General features: G+C 41.0%; 1 protein-coding gene across 1 annotated transcript; it reads right to left on the bottom strand.

The window, feature by feature from the left end:
* Positions 1–207: 207 nt before the first annotated feature.
* LOC308317455 (guanine nucleotide-binding protein G(q) subunit alpha) lies at positions 208–19439 on the bottom strand. The gene is made up of 7 exons (XM_080766459.1): positions 18505–19439; positions 13298–13482; positions 8950–9104; positions 8120–8248; positions 5977–6106; positions 4639–4792; positions 208–3740 (listed from the first exon to the last, which is right to left on the bottom strand). Exons 1-7 carry the CDS (start codon positions 18638–18640, stop codon positions 3550–3552), a joined length of 1080 nt encoding a protein of 359 aa, XP_080622585.1. The 5' UTR covers positions 18641–19439; the 3' UTR covers positions 208–3549.
* Positions 19440–20337: the final 898 nt, after the last annotated feature.

Here is a 20337-nt window from a genome sequence, read left to right as displayed (position 1 = left end):
ACGACACCCATAACTCTGAGAGTGTACACTTTTATACACTACAGTTGCAGACCTGTAAGCATCCATTTGGAACCCTGAAGGTCCCTGGACCCGAGAACCATGGTCTATAACACAAGATCACAAACACTAACTTATGTGAAACCATAGCCAACTGATACATTTATTATCCAGGCAACATGAATCACATATATACTATTTTGGGTGAAGGTCAGCAACATTAGCCCTGCTAGGTCCAGCTGTTAAGTTCTGAAGAAATTAGAAAGGTTTCTCTGGCCCAGGGGTTGGATAACAAAAAGTGTCGTGTGAGACATATCATTAGCACATTACAACCATATTAATTTATATGCACTACTCTTCAATTATGATCGATCAGAAATTGAAATAAGGTATTGTGAAATGGATTAGAATACACTATGAATTTGGTCATCAGTAATGAGCTTGTTATGAACGTTATAATTGACTAAAACATCATTAAACCTCAAGGTATTTTGAACATGGTAATGTATTAGAGTATATTGTATTGTGCTTATGCAATGTAATGTGCTATAATGCCATAAGTAACACATCAAGTAAAGCGTAACCAGGGTATGTTATTATAGTAATAAACAAAACAAAAACATCCCGAACCAAACATAGCAATATATCCAATCCACTTCATTTTAATGACAAAGTGACATTGCTGGCCATACTAGTTATGCTCCTCATATTAACACAGATGCCTCCATGAACGCCAGAGGCACATCAATAAGGCAATATGTACATGTGAACTGTGAACTACATGTAAATGTTATCCCCCCCCCCCCCATGTTGTCATGTACTGAATCAAACCTGGAACAGCACTGTACATCATGATGTTTGATGACCATATGAAATATAATTGAAGTGAGAAAGAAAATACAAGTATATAAACAATATCAATGTACCGTCTTCGTTTGGTGGAATGGCAGTTGTTTTGTTTGTGTATGGATGGCCTGCTCATTGACAGACACTACAACACAGAATTTTATACTCACTCTAGAATACTGAATTTAGTCATAGCTGCAAGCCTGCAAATGTCAACACATCTGCATTCTAAACTTGGATGTGGTATCAGACGAGAGGGGAGGTGGGCAACACATCCCTATAGACTGGGATAATTAAATACTCAATGCCATTATTAGGTATACATTCTAGGCAGTATTTGAATTAAAGCATCAATTTACTCTAAATATCAGTCAAAGTACCCCAGTACTTTGACTGATATGTAGCTGTACAGTAGCCTACAGTAAAGTACAGTTCAGTTAAGAGATGTGAGATTGTTTGGCATCACAAATCTGTGTGAGATTAATGAATGTTGTCTTTCAATGTTAATTATTATAATACTTACTGAGGAGCCATGCAATGCAGTAAATAAAAACAGCAAGGGAAATAATGAATGAGTGATGACAAGTGCTCTGTTCCTGAACTCAGTTAAGAACAAAACTATAATTTAGCCCTATAGATTTGATTTCGGTCTGCATCTTTTCGTATAAAAGTCAATTAACAAAACAGTTACTGTAAGAACTGGCATACCCACTGAACTGCCAATGTTCCTCTTTATGCAGTTTTGAAAGTGAACAATGTTTCATTTCTGAGAAATAAAACTGGCAAAACATAAAATTTACATTCTCCTCTTAAAAAAGGGAAAAAACAAAAAACAAACATATTTCTTCTTTTAAAAAAATAATAAAAAATTAATTAGCCATTAGACATACAATACAGTTACATAGATACATATTTTCAATACCGCACATTCAATCTGCCAAAAAAGTAATGGTTACAAAGCCAACAAAGATGCCGCCATATATATATATATATAGAAATGTATGTACAATGATTATAGCATTTATAATTGCACTATGCCTCAATAAAATGTAAATTACAGGCTTATGTTTTATGGAATAAAAAAAATCTATACTGACAATTACTTGCTTATGTGGACAACGGATGCCAATCAGACACAAAAGGGCTGACTTTGGTACAAATTGAACATTGACACATTACCATTTAATATTGGAATTAGCCAAATGTATTCTCCACTACTCAACTACAACAGTGAGACCGCCGTGCTGTGATTGAACAATCATAAAGACACAGCTGGAATGTGACTGGCTATGTTGCAGCCTGGGGAGTGGGGGCAGTAGCCACAAACACTGTTATGAAGGGACATTTCCAACAGTTCGGCGTGCTTGTGGGCTGCCTCGTCTGAGTATAAAACGCCTGCGGTCTCTGAGGCTAGTCTGAGTAAGTCTACTAGCCAACTCTAGCATACTATAAATCGGGGATACCATGTGTTGGACACTTGCAGATTAGAAGCAGAAGTCTATCAGTCAGTCAGTCAGTCAACTCTGTTCCATCCATTATCCCTACACTTACCTGTTCTCAATACTATCATTCAAGTAGTAAACAGCACAAAGTGGAGTGGTGCTTGAGTTGGTTTGGCATTGGCAATAATTCTTACCATAATAAAAAGCAATAGTGTGGCACAGTTGAACATTATTAAACATTGTCTCTTAAATTATCACGTCTTAAATTTGTCCACATCTATGGAAAGCAACCACCATTATCATTGTCAAGGCATGTGTCAAGAGCAAGAGGAGACATTCCTCTGCACTCCCCAACCTATATTCTCCTCTCTTCAGTGAGCTAAGCATATCAAGCACTTCTTCATGCCAGCTTCTGAACTCCGTCAATGTTATGCTTCAGAGATGTCAGATGACCATAACTCAAAGGAGGATTCAGGCTATTTCCTCACACTCTCACCATGACCATGTGCTTCCAGCGTATTACACAATCTACTCGCTGGATGTACCAAAGTCAATGCAGTCACAATAATAATGATTAATGTTAATCAATATAAAATCAATATCAAATAATTTAAAAATCACAGTTTATACCTATATATCAAGATACCTGCCAATCAATCCTTCAAAGGCCACAGGAAACCGTTAATTAGAGATCTGTGATGTAATTTCCTGTTAGGCAGAGGAGGGAAAGAATTGCTTTGGAATTGACTGACAGAAAAGGAGGGAAGGTCCAAAGAAATTACTACCTTTTTCTTTCTTTTCTGTTTTTGTACAAAAAGGCAGGACTTTGCATTCCAGCTCTGAGGCTGAACACCCCCCCCCCCCCCCCCCCCCCCAGCCATCGAGTGCACAAACTAGATTCTTCCTTAAAATAAAATAAAACTTCACAACGTGCAAAGCCTAAAAACGAGGAATGACGCTGTACATATTCAACAGCAAGCCCTGTCAACCTCATCCTGTCACATTGCGTCCTAGTCCTGCCCTGCTTACATTTAATCAATTCCTTAAATAGTAAGAGAACAATTACTTTGCTTACCCTTTGCAGACCAAGGTGTCAAAATGCCAAATAAATTAGTATTATGCAACCATTAGATTTTTTTCCTTTTTCTTCTTCTTGTTTAATCTTTTCACAGATTGTGTGTGTCAGTGTGTTGACGGCCGCTCTGCTGCTCTCTGCACCACTACACTAGGGTCAGCACACTGAGCTCTGCTGCTCTCTGCACCACTACACTAGGTTGTACTCCTTTAAATTGAGCTGCAGGATGGTGTCTTTGACAGCAGCGAACACGAAACGGATGTTCTCCGTGTCGGTAGCACAGGTGAAGTGGGAATAGATGATCTTGTCACTGTCAGGGTTTAGGTCCACAAACATCTTGAGAATAAACTCCCTTCCTGCTTGGCCGTCCCTTTGAGGACCTAGGTGAGACAGAGATGGAAAGAAGGATTGTGGATTATTGTTGTTTATTATTACCAATATTGTGGATTATTGCTTGTAGTCCACCCCTGTGGTCCACATGCCAGTCCTGGCGAGAATCGCCCCGGCTACCCTAACCTAGCAAGGAAAGCCCAGAAATATGACTGGAACATCCTGTATGACTCCATAACGACAGTGGTGTCTCCAAGCAGAGAGAGAGAGAGAGAGAGAGTGCATTTTCCGGGTTTTCGGCACCGCTTTGTTTTGGTTCCCCCAATCCCCATTTAAATGCTACTAATTTTGTTTCGCCAGTCACTACGAGTTGGAATAGAATATGGATATACCAAACAACTATAGAGCGCCGCAGTCCCCGCCCCCTTTCAGAAAGCGAGTGGCCCAGGAAGTGAAAGCCCCATGCATTCTGCCATCGGCACTTTCAATATAATTTATTTAAAGACGGTTACGCCGCGGACAAAGCCAATTCGGATCGTGACGAATCATGACAATGAACACAATATTTTGGGCCGATCAAATAATTTATAAGACGAAAAATAAAACAAATAGTGTTGTCTCCTGACTTTCTTTTCTTCTTTCTAATGATTTGATCGTCCCAAAATATTGTGTTCATTGTCATGATTCGTCACGATCCGAATTGGCTTTGTCCGCAGCGTAACCGTCTTTAAATAAATTATATTAAAAGTGCCGATGGCAGAATGCATGGGGCTTTCACTTCCTGGGCCACTCGCTTTTCTGAAAGGGGGCGGGGACTGCGGCGCTCTATTCCTATAAACTAAACTACGTCTTATCAAGGGTTTTATTGGGTAGGCCCTAAAATGCCCTTGACTATTTTGGCCTGGCCAGATGAGAACCCCTGACCTATGCAGTGTACTACTCACTCACCATCATACTCGGGGAAGTAGTCTACCAGGTGGGAGTAATTTATTTTCTCCTCCAGCAGGTCCTTTTTGTTGAGGAACAGAATGACTGAGGAATTCTGGAACCAAGGGTATGTGATTATCGTCCTGAACAACGCTTTACTCTCCTCCATCCGGTTCTGTGGAGAGGAGAAAACGGTGGGGGTGGAGAAAAGAGAGACAAGATGTCATGTTTTGACAGGAATAAAGTAAAATTTGCAAAAATGTGCCTCCTGGTGGAGCTATAATAGGCCAGTGCCAGCAAAATCTGCTAAATAAGCTTAGAAAACGGGTCACTTCCGCCCGCGCCGGACGTGAGGTAGTGTTGTTTTGCTAGGGTAAGCCTAGGGAACGCATGGACCATCATTCCCATAGCAGCGATTAGCGTTGATCAGCGCGGCTTGGATTAACAATTAACACAATGAATGGGATTTCTTTCAAAAAGATATGGCAGCTTTTACTCTGAATGCTGGAACAAATAATCGAAGACAACACATTATGAGCTGCTACACCGGATATTTTCAACAAAGAAATCTGGGGGAAAAAGGAGCAGACATAGATGGCGGACACGGCTATAATTCAAGTGACCAAAAAGTAGTATAACCTCACACGCATGCGTGTGCGCACACACACACACACACACACACACACACACACACACACACACACACACACTCTGTGTCACATAATTATGTGTCATCCGAATAAGTGCTTTTGACTTTGGCGGTATTCAAAACAGGCTTAAAGCAGTTTGGCTGATCATTTACAAATGCTTTCCAAGGGAAAGAGAGGTTGGGATAGCAGGCAGAAGGAGGGAGCCTTATTTCCATTGTTGACAAGCTTTTCACCTTCGGACCCACAGAGAAAGAGGAACAAGTCTACACAAACACATCACAACTACACTCAGCTTCAAGTTCTGGATTTTTCCACTTCAGTTCAGATAGAACAACAAGACACAAAGAGAAGTCCAATGTGCTTCAACCAAGTTGTGTGAGTACTAGTAGAAAGAAGGGCGCTCAACAGTAGGACAATATAATAAAGGAAAGTTGCCTGGGCTCTTAAAAATAGACTACCCAAATAAATTACTGGAGCACTCAACTGGATCTGCGTACGCTTTGTTAATATTCAGGGGAGAGCGTCTTCCTCAGAGACAAACCAGCTGACTCTGACGTTTCTCTGCTTGTAGAAACGCCAGTCAGCCTTGCAGTTGCAAATGAATAAAACCTGCAGACTATACCCAGTCTATTTTGAAGTGCCCAGGTATCTTTCTATTCATGTTAGGATTCATGTGTTTGAGGATTCGACCCAAGCAGAGTCCACTCACCTCATTGTCGGATTCCACCAGAACTTGGTCGTACTCGCTGAGCGCCACCAGGAACATGATGGAGGTGACGTTTTCAAAACAGTGGATCCACTTCCTCCTCTCTGACCTCTGTCCCCCCACATCCACCATCCTGACAAAGAGGGCCCATAGAAAGGATAGTTATTATACACAGTTAAAGTTGTGCAACCCATTTAGGACTGAGACCAGATTCTACAAATGTCTTCTAAATCCTGACAGTTTTCTGAAAAACCTATGATTCTATAACAGTGGTTCTCAAACTATTTCAGAAATTATATGTAATTGGCCGCTGACCCCATCTGAAAATATTTTGTTCCAGGGACCCCCCAGAAGCAAGGTTATGAGTTCAAAACGTTTGCTGTGAATAGTGTGAAATAATATATATTCCAAGAATTGCACAGAATTTTCAAAAGTAGCAGATCTACAAGCTCGTAGCGCAGCACTCAGTGCCAAGCTATGAGCTTGTAGATCTTCTATTTTTCAACAGCTGAAGTTTAAAATAATGCTTGAAGTGGTTAAACGCTAAAGCGACACAGTCCTAAATGAGTTAACCCCGAAGAGTGTACAATGGAAGCAAAAACATATGGTGTAGATTTTGTTCGATTGGGAAGGCCTCTACATGAGATTATTAACAATGTCATTATTATAATGAACGGTTTTCCAGATCTCACTCAAACAGACCTTACTCGACCCTTTGCACACAGTGCATGTGCTTACTGTGAATACTAAAATAAAATGTATCAACACTCTTGTTTCTAAAGACACTGTGAAACCCTTCCATTAATGGCAACAGAGGAAACCGGAAGTACCAGCGTCAATCACAATCAACTATGCTTAACTGAGCACAGAGTCGAGGACGTTGTGTTGATGTTTATTAAGCAAACATTAAGTCACAAGAAAAGGTGAAAGGTCAGTCAAATGTCAAAGTCATGAAGTCATACCTCAACCTTTACAACTCCGCTGCTAATTTGGGTGCGACTTCCTTGTGTTGAACTCTTAAGTTACCAGCATGACAAAAGACTCACTATTAACTTAAGACGCAAGTATTGAGAGTGATCTGGGCCTATTAAATTTATGACAATTTCAGTTTCTTCCCTTCAATAGTTAAGGAAATTTTGTCTCAACACTAGAAAATGGTAGAAACAACATTAAATGAGCACCATCTACTGGTATATTTCTCCCTCTACACATTCCTTCTCCCCTGACATTAACCACACCCATCACAGGCTGGCAGAGGTCTGTCAATTCCATGTAACCGAATATGGGAAGTTGTATTTATACAACGCAGTTTCGGGAGAAGAGACCAACTTCCGCTCACCTTAAACACTCCTCCCTCCTTATCAACCACTCCTCTCTCCTTATCAAACTCACCTGCCTTTCATTATCACTCGGCCAATCCCTGGTGCAATCACCACAGTATAAATACACCTGTGATCTCTCAACCAAGTTGTTTGTTCTGCTCCATGACAGACCAAACATGGGTTGTGAGTACTGCACTTGTACACACACACACACACACACACACACACACACACACACACACACACACACACACACACACACACACACACACACACACACACACACACACACACACAAACTACTGTATGTAGATGAGGTCCAGTCTAAATGCCAAGGCATTTCATTTGGCTCAATATCAATTAGGAGTTATTAACACTGGAGGTGGACAATGGGGTGGCGTTTTTAATCAATCTGCACTTTAAAATGCATTAAAACGCATCAATAACATAACTTTAAAGATGGAGTGCCGTGATTTTTTTCCACCCTAAAACATGATCATCAGGTCTTATTGTTATATAAGGAGGTATAATTTTTTTGAAAAAGTGTACAGTATTTGTTAAAATGTTGTTTTTATGTGGGCATGCCCACCAGTTCATTAAGTATGCCTGGTTTGTCTGGTGGGTGGTGATCTACCTGAACTGAAGCCGCACCCACAGCTGTAGTTAAAGGGGGAGGGGTTAGGGGAGGGGCTGATAATGTGATGGTCAGCAGTACTGTCTAGTACTCAATGGGCTAACAGCTGGCAGGCCACTGGTATGGTCCCTAACCACTGGTGTCTGGTATGGTCCCTAACTTCCAGACCTGAATATATCTTCATGCTCACCTGAATATGACACTTTGTAGGTCGAAGGGGTACTCAATGATGCCTGTGGTTGGGACTCGAACCCTCAACACGTCTTGCTGAGTTGGGAGGTACGATGGCTCAGCGATTCTGTCCAACGCATTCAGATAACTGGAGACAGAGTTCAAATTAATTATGGACTATTTTTATTTGTTGTAATTCTGAAGGGCGAATTCAGAAAGAATGGGTTGTGCCCAATGACGGCACCATGAATTTCGCATCACTTGAGCCGCCCCGCCTTAAAGTGAGATTCACAAAACATGATGGGTATGCCAGTGAAAACATGGTCATAACATTTTGCAGCTCAGTGCAGTTTGACCTTGTTTTTCATCGGATTGCATGTTCCCATGTGACAAAGTATAGCCTAAATGGTGGCTTTGCGCCACACTAATTATGATGTGGCGCATATGATGATGCAGGTTTGATTGTCACTAAGGCGTTTGTGGAGCTTGAGACAAGGCATTAAGTAGCAAAAACCTGAAAATGGACAAAGCCAGTGTAAGCAAAACATAAGTATTAATTCATATTAATAATAATAATAAAAACATTATTAGATCTAATTGGCATTTTGATACGCTTCTGTCTTAATATTAATATTTTACAAACTTTTCATATTTGTCTTATTTGTGTGGGTTTAGTGTCCTTTTGTGAATTTGCTTCTGAGAGTGTATACGCTTTAAGAACCACTCCCAACTGAATAAAACTGGAGTACAATGTTCACTGTATACATTAATGTATAAAGGAAATAAATTGTGTCCAGCACTGATTAAGACATTCACTAACATGGGAATACTGTTTTTCAGTCTACTCACTATTTGGTGGAGTCCGAAAGTTGGTATTCCCTCCTTCTGTCATATGCCTCTTGGATGCCTGGGTCGTTCCATAAACTCTTGATGGCATCTGTGTAAGGGTTCTCGAACATGCCGATCTTCTCCACATCCACCTCTCTCACGATGTTTGCATTGCCCTAGGAGAATGAAGAGATGGCAACAGAGAGTCACATTTTTGTGAAAACGGCCTACCAATACCAAGAGTGCTAATAATACTAACAAAACGCTTTTATATTCCAAATCCCAGTTGTAATGCTGTCATGTCAGTCTGGTATAAAGCTCTGGTTCTCAATGTGGGGTTCCATGGTGTCCCCAACTGAATTATTAGTTACAGTAGGAACCAAATGGATGGACCATTTGTACACTCGGGGAGTTCTGGAGGTCCATGGCCTAAACGCACACCAAACTGGGGGTCCTTGAAATTAAAAAGTTTGAGAACCACTGGTCTAAAGATAAAGGTACTGTGCCTTTCAGAGACAAGCCTCCTGTATGTCACATAATAAACCGTCCTAATTATCAATGTTTATTATTATATCGCTTCATGTATTCTATCTCTCTAGTGATTTTATTTCTGCCCCAGGCTCTGGCATGGACCTAATATTGTAACCTCAATCCTGGTGGGCCTATTATTAATTTGAAATAGGGGAATGTTTTTCATTGTCCCAGATACTCATTTAGAACTCTCCTGGGTTAAATGGTAAGATTAGTAGATAGATGTCCTGTCCAAGTTCTCCACAAGCTCATGTAATTGTTGCGACCACAGGTCGCATTTACAATGAAATAATTTCCCGTCTGTCAGTCAGTCACGGCCCCATATATGGTCATGCCTCGTGACATCACGATGGCGGATGCGTGCACGCGACCTCGTCCTTTAGGTCAGGGGTAGGCGCAACCTTTGGCACCAGTGCCAACATTGGCACAAAGGAGGGTGATCACTGGCACACTGGCAATGGGGCAGCGGTGGCCGAACGGTTTGCGGAGCGGTCTTGATATCGGAAGGTCGCCAACTATAATTACCCTGGGTAAATATAGTAACTTTGCTTTGCTTTGCTTTGCAAGTGTGTGAGAGAGTATTTTTGGTTTTAAATAAACTATTTAAAAAATGAGTCAAATCCCTCACATTTGTGTGTAAATTACATCCTGCATTCCACATTCATTAAACTGAACTCTGTTATTGCCCCGAGTATAATGATCATTATAACAACGTGAAAGAAAATATTTAAAAAGAAGGAAAAACTTTATATTTGTGGACAAGCAAAATATGTTGGCTTTTTTCACATGGTGTCATTAAAATTAATTAATGTTGATTTGGCACACTTGACGATCTAGAAAATACAAACATGGCACTTAATTTAAAAAAGGTTGCAGACCCCTGCTTTAGGTCGAGGTCGCTTCTCGCCCTCAGGCGTCTTACTGGTAATAATACATAGTGATTATAACACCAGAGATGTCTCTACACATCAGTATACTGAAATTGAAATGGGATATTACTAGTTTTATTCTGTGATATAATAGTAAAACTTCTCTGGCTTTTAGCAAATTCAGGTAGTTAGTAAGACAGTATAGAGATTGCAAGATTTCCCAGATTGTCAATAACAAGGTGTGTGTGTGTGTGTGTGTGTGTGTGTGTGTGTGTGTGTGTGTGTGTGTGTGTGTGTGTGTGTGTGTGTGTGTGTGTGTGTGTGTGTGTGTGTGTGTGTGTGTGTGTGTGTGTGTGTGAGTGTGTGAGAGAGAGAGAGAGAGAGGATACGAGCAGAGTGGAGTGGAGCTGTTTTAAAATGGGTCAGAGCGGCTTTGGAGCGAGGACCGTCCTCCATTCAAGTGAGATTATTTATTTTATTCCCTTATTGTTATTATTAGACTACTTTATTATTACTTATGCTGCTTTATTGTCTGATGCTGCTTTATTGTCTGAAGGAGCCTAACAAAGATACATTTTTGCCACAGGCCACGGCCAGCCTTTTTTGACTGGGGTGGACCAAGTGGGGCCCTTATGCAGGGATGTATGAGCACACACACAGACGGACGTGAGTGAGTGCACAGTCGGCACAAGAAAGCGCATCGGAATAGCATTGAATTACTAACATTGAATAAACATGAATAAACATTCCAATGGCGATGCAACAGATTGGATTGGCACCATACAAATGTAATATTAATTTTGAGGCTGGCATTCATAAATATGCTAGTCTTTGCTCAGGTGTTGCCGTCAAATTGCTCTGATATCAGTTCAAAAACCCTAACCTCAAAATCTTTGGTATTTTTAAATGCATTTAAATCCGTATGTTAATTCATCCGTGTGTAAACAGGATTATAATTATGTTTTTTTTCCACATAGATGTGGAGGGGTGTGTAGAAGAGCCCAGAGTAGCCTACCAAAGAAACCACAACCATCGCATTTTGCAACGACTTAATCCTTAGTCATTGTTGTTACACAGTGGAAGCCTTTGCTATGTTTCACCCATTTCAATCAGTCAGTCACAGAAAGCAAGATTTTCAGTTTTAATTTGGAGTAGTCAGTATTTGCTCTCTGAGTGTACAGTGTAATGGGATGTACAGTGTGTGTGTCTGTGTGTACAGTGTACAGTGTAATGGGATAGCACTTGAAGATGACAGTTTGTTTGGACTATACCAAATCAGACAGTGGAGCAGACGTGCTACATTCAGTGGAGTGTTACGTGCAGTGGAGACGACAGAGAATTTCGACTCATTGGGTCACAAATTAATATATTGCGAATAATATATTATGAAAAGTAGAATTTACAATAATTTTCCCAGAATTGCGGTGTGGCAATATAGATAATTATGATTGTTGGATTATAATGTTTGAACGGTAAAAGACATTTTGATGGTGCCATTGGCACAATCCCCAAGTAAGACACCAGTTAATAACCTTTTAACCCATGTTTTCTGAAAGAAAAAAAGAAAAGATGCGGCTATATATTGTCTCTGTTGGGTGGAAACCTCATACCGGTATGTCCAAAACTATAGCATATCTACAAGCTCAAAATGCGGTGAGAAGGGATCGGCCTTATTTTGTGACACTGTAGCATGATCAAGTAAGAAAAAGTAAGAATATGGATAAGAGGTTTCTGCCCGACAACAACGAAATGAAGCAACAACTACAAACAAAAGAAAATAAATTCATATTCTGTAATTATCCTTAGTTATAGTACTTATAGAACTACCCTTTAGTCGAGATAGTGGTCCCTGGCTCACAATTTGAAAACCCTTTCTCTAAACCAAAAATAGCCGATACAAGCTCACATGTTGCAATGTGTTGTGGCTAGGGGGGATAGGTTCAAGTGGTAAAACCGCTACAATGAATATAATAGAACAGAAAAATAATTCCCTCGTCTGCATTTCATCATAGGTCCTTCCCAGTGTTTCCTCTGGACACGTGTCTTGTCTTGCCAGACATTTTGCCCAACCCTTTCACAGTACCTCCTCTATTTACCGCCCAAAAGTAGGACTGCGTCCAGAAAGTTTCATCCCAATGCATAATGTGGGTGTCTGTTAACAAGGTCAATAACTGGTAGGGAATTCTGCTGATGAGTCAGATCATCTCTGAGGAAATGTGTTGTATATGTTGAATCGTGGCTTTTGGAAACATCAGAGATTCTCTAGAACCACCAAAATAATTCCAATAATACACATACTTATAGCATAAATGTGACTAACATAATATAATTATAAATTACATTTTTGTCCTAATATCTTATTTTTGAGCTAGCCCCTCATACGCCCAGCTTTGTGTGTTTGTGTGAATAATAGCGATGATTTCATTGGCTGATCACCCCATAGCGATGATTGGCTAAGCAAGTACGTATTGAGGATAAAAAGTGAGGACGCAAAATGCGATTGGCCAGAATGAGATGGTGTGATTTATTAACTATGAAATATATGTCAGTAAAACTACCTAGATAACAAAAAAAATTCTTCTGAACTGTACTGTAAGAGGTACCCCCTGTAAGAGATACAAAATGAATATCAACATCTTAAAACCAAAATGTTGAATTGTGGGTTTGAGCTCACATGCCCTTTTGATGTAAATCAAAAGGGGGAGCTAACTAACTACCTGTCAGTGGGGACCTGTGAGTGGGGACTGGGAGTGTTGGCTGATGAATGAACGTCAACATCCTAATACAGCCGAATACTGGGGGGTCGAATTATGACAGGCAATTCCTGCTATACAAAATTAATATCAACATCTTAAAACCAAAATGTTGAATTGTGGGTTTGAGCTCACACAATGACATGATCAAAATAAGAAGGCCAGGATGAACGTGGTTAAATCAATTGATGCAATACGGTGCAAGTTTAAACATACCTTATTGTGCTCATATTTGTAGGGGATCTTGAGTGTCTCCGTGGCTCGGATCATGGACTGCATCGCTGTGAAGATGTTCTGGTAGACCAATTTGGTGAAACCTCTCTTGTCATCCTCTGAGTAGCCGGTTCCATGGATGATCCTCATCTGTTTGATGAAGGTACTTTTGCCACTCTCCCCAGTACCTGAGAAAGCAGAGAGGGAACATTATGCTCATTTAATTGCACACAAGCACAAGTGACAAAGCTTTGTCGCTTGTCCTTGAGTGCCATACATTAACATACTGTACACAATAAACATGGTAAATGTGGATTTATATAGGACCTTTCTCGAAAAAGGTTTACAATGGGGGTGTGCACGCTTTTCTGACACACCATAGGACTGACATGTGGTTGGCGAACATGCGTTAAGGTTGGCGAACATGCGCTGCTCCGTGCTTGCAGTTATGGTTACGTTTGGGTTTGAGGTAGTCGTTGTCGTGTCGGACCAATAGTATGTCGGAACTAAAGTCTGTACCCTTACAATGTGCATGTACAATGTGCACACAACAACAGAAGAACAACAATGCAAGGGCTTAAGTGCTTTGCTCAAGGGCACTTCGACACAAAGCCAGGGAGCCAGGAATGGAACCTGGTATCCTGCTGATTCCAAGACAGCCACTGTACATCCTCCTGGCCCAGTAGATTAGATCCTTTCCACAACTTTTGTCCCAGACAAAAAGTAGAAGTAGACCTTGTATTTAATAATGCAATCAGGGCTGCTGATAGTATGTTGATATTTTTGTCATGTGTGGCCTTACCAGGAATAATATTTGAAGGTTTTCAGAAAACTTAGGTCACGATATTAGAAGGCATTTTTAGAATCGGCCTCAGTCTTAAATGGGAGAATAAGCATTTCGGCATCATGATTTTTAATCCAAACTCACAATACAGCCATCTAAAACTGTTAAAAGATTGTTGATTTTCTCATGCACGCATGCACACACACACACACCACTGGCGCAGCCATGGGTGGGCCGAAATGGGCCGTGGCCCACATAGAAAGCTGGCTCACCCAATCGATATTGGTCTCCGTCGCGATTTACTTTAGCGATCAAAAAAACAGTCTGCAGTTGTCAGAAGCGGGCTGTGGTTATAAGCACAAGCCATGTAGGATTTATAATGTCACGCCTCTGTCTGTCGTTGTTGTTGCGCAAACGCATCCCAGAAAGCTGAGCTCCCAGCCTGCCAGAAACGAACAAGTGTTCCCTTCACTACTTCCCGTAGCTCCCCCGTTCCCCCGCCTACCTGTTCCTCTCTCTCGCGTGCACGCACGCACACACACACACACACACACACACACACACACACACACACACACACAGGAGAGCAACATTGCAGGAGAACGAAGGCACCACACAACTGTGAACGCTGAATTCAGCAATTCAATGAGGCTATACAATATTGTACAAATTTCAATAGAACTCAAGCCGATAGCTTGTTTTTTGGAAATGGGCAGAGAGATGGGGGGATGACATGCAGTAAAGGCCGTCGGGATCGGGAGTCGAACCCGCGGCACACTGCCAGACTGGATCGCCAGCCAAGGTGCCTGGACCACTGAGCCACGGCCCAGGCCCGATGTTTTTGAAGCCATCAGCGCGTTTCCATTGCGGAATTTCTGTACTTGGCCTACTTTATCAGTGAGATTCGCCCAGTGGCTGACTTGTTTCCATTGTGGTCCTTTCATAATTCAGTGTTTTAGCCGAAGCTATGTAATGTAAGCATCATAATAACAATATTATGTTTTTCTCGTGTGTCTTCACAGTAGGCTTAGGCTACAGACCATTTCAGAAAACACAGTTCCGTGTGGAGATGTTGTTCAATGCTCACTTGAACGAACAAGTGTTCCCTATATAACACTACTTCCCGTAGCTCAACACCTCTACAGCCTGTCACCGAACAATCAGATAAACTAAAGATTCTCGATATGGCAATATATCGATCGGCAATCCGGACAATAGGTAAATCGATCGAGAGGCTGCTCTATCAATACAGCAATAAACGCCATGAATTATCTAGGTGACGCAGTGTTGACAAACACACACACACACACACACACACTCACACACACACACACACACATCTGCTCCCCTCTCAGCGAGCTCCTAGTTCATTTGGTCTGGTAGTGGACCAAGAACAACATGTCTCTATGGAGACAAGCACTATTTGGGTACTGTGAAGCGCTAAGAGCTGGCGTTCCTGTTGGGTCTGTGATAGGCTTGGCAGACCAATTCAACAGTGTAACTTAACCTCACTTCGAACTCTTAAGCGTTGTTTGGCCTGTATGCTTCATTCCTAAGTCTGTAGCCTACCCTGGTTTAAGGCACTGATTGCACGATACAGAATATAGCCCTAGTCCTATGTACTGAGAATATTTTTTCTAAAATGCAAAATACACAGTGGCCATTCTTCTGTGACACCTCTCGCTCACTGTCAAAACTGATAAAAAATGTGGGTCAACACTATTCCTTAAGGTAGGTATCTTTGTCTAACAGTGTACGCAGATTTGAACAATGCTTCTCTAAAGCAAACATTTGAAGGATCAATCATCCATTTCACATTACTGAACAAAATGTCTCCCATCTCTCCGTGCGGCAATGATAGTATAACCATATAGCATAATGGTTTAACTGTCTGGCCAGTGGGGAAAAGTTGGGAAATGTAATGCAAAATGTTGGCCCTTCCCTCAACCACTATACTCAGCAACCCTCAAACCAGTGCCCAATTTTCTTGTGAGGTTGCTCAAGCAACAGAATTAATAGGATTTAAAGCTTGAAACATTTACTCAGTGTGCAATCCCAGAGACTGGAAAGGTTTAACAATGTGTGAAGGAAGGATGAACATATAGCCTAGCCTATTGTACAACAAAGTTAGAAAACTTGCGATCCGTTTTTTTGTGGTATGTGTGCCTGCCTGATGGTGGCATGCACTCCTTTGGCCCTCAATGCAGGCATATATAGGTTAATGGAGAAATATGGAGTATGCATCACTTCCTCCAGTTATATGTGTTGCATACAACGCTACTGTGTCGCAACTTAAGACAGATTTCAATGAAAGCTGATAATAAAGTAGTATTGTATGTTGTAAATAGTATACTATTAAAGCACACAGATAATTCAGGCCATATCAATATAATGTCTGGTCTGGTCTCTCTCTCCCTATGACCATGTTATCACCTGTCCTGTTATTCTCAGGGTCATCTTCTGAAAACCACTACAGATATAATTTGCACAATGGCCCGGTACTATACTGTACAATTTGACTCACAGAGCGTAACAAACAAGCCACACAAGTGAGCAAGTAAAGCAACTGCTGTGCTCAATAGAATACCTCATTCCAAAACTTGACATTCAAAAGGCCTATTGTTTATTCCATGCTAAAAATGCTATACATTCAGTTAATCTTTATGTAAAATGTGATTTTCAATATACTTAAGGATGCATGTTCACTTGTTCAGTGATGTCATCTGTTATGGATTAGACTAAGTTTAGCCTCACTCATGCAACATTATAATAGCGTGGGTCATATTGATACTAATCATACTACTCTTGTGGTACATAGAGGAGTCGCCCAAAAAAGGAGAAAAAATACAAAAGTGGAAATATTTATATTACTACAGGTAGTTCTTCTGACCAAGCAATTGGTTGAAATAGGCTATCCAGCCGTGCTGAAATGAGCATTACAGCACACCTAGCCATTAATAGAAGATTTGAGAACGGATTAATCACATTAATCAGTTGTGCTGATTAGTGATTAGACAGAGTTTTGTCAGAGCAGCAGCATTATTGGCTTAGGAATGGAACAAAAAGGGCAGGTATACACTCTTGAATTTTAACATGAGTTAATATGGTGAAGTGGTACTTCAGTATAAAAAGGTTGGGACTTGGGAACCAATGGTTTAGGCCAAATACATTAGAATCACATCAAGTATATATATATATATATATATATATATATATATATATATATATATATATATATATATATATATATAAATGAATATATCCATGCTTTGCCTTATTTATTGAATACTGGTAGATATAAATTCTGACAGGGCTATACATATTATTTACTGAGATTTTTTTTTTGTATAATAATGAGGTAGTGGCTGTGTAATAAAAGAGAACTGGTCGCACACATGGGGGATTTTTTCATTTGTAACAAGGCAGGGGGGTATCAGACTCGTTTGGTATTCGGCAGGGGGACAGCTGAGCTGAACCATATGGTTTCCTGATATCCTTTACATTACACTGTAAGGGTTAACATTTCATCAGTAGCCTACTAACAAGGGCTCAAGATGCCTACATACATCTTAAATCAACCCCCAACTGGCTAAACGCTATACTGCAATATGCCTATACATGCTCATTCATTTGATGCTTTGGATTTACATCAAGACATTCTAGAAAAGATAGACGTAGATTTTCACATGATGCCAAGAAGTGATCATGGAAATAGTGGTGTCAATGATTGCCACAGCCCCACCCGCTCAAAGAATCCCAAATATGAATGGTGTAAGCGTATAACAAATAATTTGGTTGAGTCTAAAGGTAATAGCCTACATAGCGGCGAGAGTTTTCAATTTCATGGTTTGATTGAACATGCACACGCTTTAGGCTGGCTATGAGATCATGATGCACCCATGACCCTCCAACCACTGGGCCTATGTCTAACTCCTAAGATATGACAGTGTTGGGTCTAAAACCATAGCCTACTCTCGATTGCTCCCAATAAAACGCGCTAGACTTTGGCCCTTGTGGGTATAACATACCACCTAAACAGGCTTAGGCCTGCAGCCCTGCACAGATTGCAGCTGCTGGGCCAAACAGTTAAGGCCAGGCCCGTAATGTTGTCTGACGATAGTTTCCTGGATGTTAATTGACCGGCTGCAGTTATTCAAATCAGGTGGCACTGGTTCATGGCGAGTGGCGACAGGCCTCGCTGGGCAACATTTCCTCGTCCTAGATAGAAGAACGATCAATCTGGGCATCAGGGCATGCGACTCTCAAAAACAAGATAGCAAACAACTAAACACCGTCCCCAAGACCCAATTTAATTTATGTGTGCACTAGCATAGTAAAATACCCCCCCCCCCCACACCCCCAGGAGCTGTTTGGGGGTTTTGCTTTTGCATCACTCCTCCTCCTCTTCCTGCCCATACCAGCTTACCGAGAAGCAACAGTTTCAATTCCCGGCGAGCGTCCCTCTTATCCCGACGGAGCTGCCTTTCGATCTCGTCGTTGATCCGCCTTGCTTCTTTCCCCTCTTCGCTGAGGCAACACGCCATTACGGATTCCAGGGTCATTCTCTTGTTTAAACACACTTTTACGTCTTTGCCTCAACTAATTCATCCAGATCTCAGATTGGTTTAAAACCCGAGTCCTAAAGATGTAAGGAAAAAACAACCATAAAAACTAAAACCGCCCTTATACAGGCCTACTTGTGGATAAATACGGGTGGACGCTGTTGTTATAGCCTAAAGAGCGCACAGATTGGGGGGAAAGGAAAATGTATATATTTCATAAAGTATTTCCCCCCTCCCCCGTTTCGATTCGCTCTCAGGGCTCCGGACAGCTTCAAACAATGTACCGTGTATGTTGAATATTTGTCCAATCTTATTAATTGGCGTAATCTGCTTTTCCTTCTCAATATGATCAACAGATCCCTTTAAGACATATCCGTACAGTTAGGTGTGATCTCAAGCATTCCCGTCTGTGTCCAGTAACTCTCGGGTCAAAGTCTTCAATGCTGAATTGTTTTGTATCGAATATCCCTAATGTTGATGTTATCGTCCTTACAAAAAGATTAATATATGCTATAACGTGCCCGTTTTATTTCCAATAGCTTGACTCCCGGGCGTGGTAAAGCAGAATATGGCGGACTTTCACTCCAATCCGCTAGGCTGGGATACGATACAGTACAGTTATCTCTTTCTGTCTAGACAAAAAAAAAACATGAAACCCATTATAGTCAGAATTTCACCTATAGGCCTCGCGATACGCAAAGAAATAACTCCCATTAGGCCTAAAAAAACATGTAAACATCCAAAACTCGGTATTAGGGAAATGAGAAATCAACACGCCGCTCGTTTCGTTTCCCAGCCTGCCAGTGAGCCAGTCTTCTCCTTTTCCTCAGTTCCCTTCATGTATTTTTATTACAGAGACCATCCACCAATGTGACGTCGGCTGGGGGGAGTGTCAGGTCGTTTCAACCTGTGGAATACTACGAAATGTGTTGATACTAGAATTTCGCCGGCCTCCGGCCGGCGAATCCTAGTTACATTGCAGCGCAATATGGGAAGAAGGAAATAGCGGGAGTTGACAGAATTATTATAATAACAGAAAGTGTTTTTTATTTCTCATAAATACACAAACATGGTGAAACAACTACAGTCACAGAGAGCAGTGCCAAGGTAGCTGCTGCCTGCTAACGATGCAAACAACAGCCTTGCCTGTCGTGTGTGTGTGTGTGTGTGTGTGTGTGTGTGTGTGTGTGTGTGTGGGGGGGGGGATAGCACTAATTTTCAACATTTTACTGTGTCATAAATATTTACATCTGTAGCCTATATTGTGATTACATTTGACCGTACATTTGACTCTTGTGTTATATTCTTGTGAAATATTCAGTAAAGTATTGTGGTGAAATATTCACCCCAAGTTGATAAGATATGCAGAGAATATAATACCAAGAAGCCCCAGTTTGAAATGCATTAGGCCACAGACCCCCATTTGATACCATTTGCTCTCTGGGAAAATCAGGGTCCATTTGGTTCCATTTGTATGCTCTTGGAGTATGATGACTGTGCTAACAGTATTATCATCAAATATGTCTCAGTTTGAAGATTCAAAAAAACATATTTCATATGTGTGAGCTTGTAAAGTAGAACGTTCAACCAGAGACAGTGTTGCCAAGTCTGATCATTATAAGCTACTTTGGACTTGTTTATCTATTGGTAGTCCTTGACATGGAAATGTTTGAGTTCCACTGCTCTGAAACAACATT

Source organism: Protomyctophum bolini (genome assembly GCF_963924005.1).
Source record: "Protomyctophum bolini genome assembly, chromosome: 6".
NCBI lineage: Eukaryota > Metazoa > Chordata > Actinopteri > Myctophiformes > Myctophidae > Protomyctophum > Protomyctophum bolini.
Note: the sequence above shows the minus strand (reverse complement) of the source record. Positions and strands in the feature narration are given on the sequence as shown.

Coding starts and splice junctions, on each gene's coding strand:
- LOC308317455 (XM_080766459.1), bottom strand. CDS start 18,640: ATGACCCTGGAATCCGTAATGGCGTGTTGCCTCAGCGAAGAGGGGAAA. Junction 13,483..18,504: donor ATTGAAACTGTTGCTTCTCG/GTAAGCTGGTAT, acceptor CTGCTTTCTCAG/GTACTGGGGAGAGTGGCAAA. Junction 8,249..8,949: donor CTTTCGGACTCCACCAAATA/GTGAGTAGACTG, acceptor CTCTGTCTCCAG/TTATCTGAATGCGTTGGACA.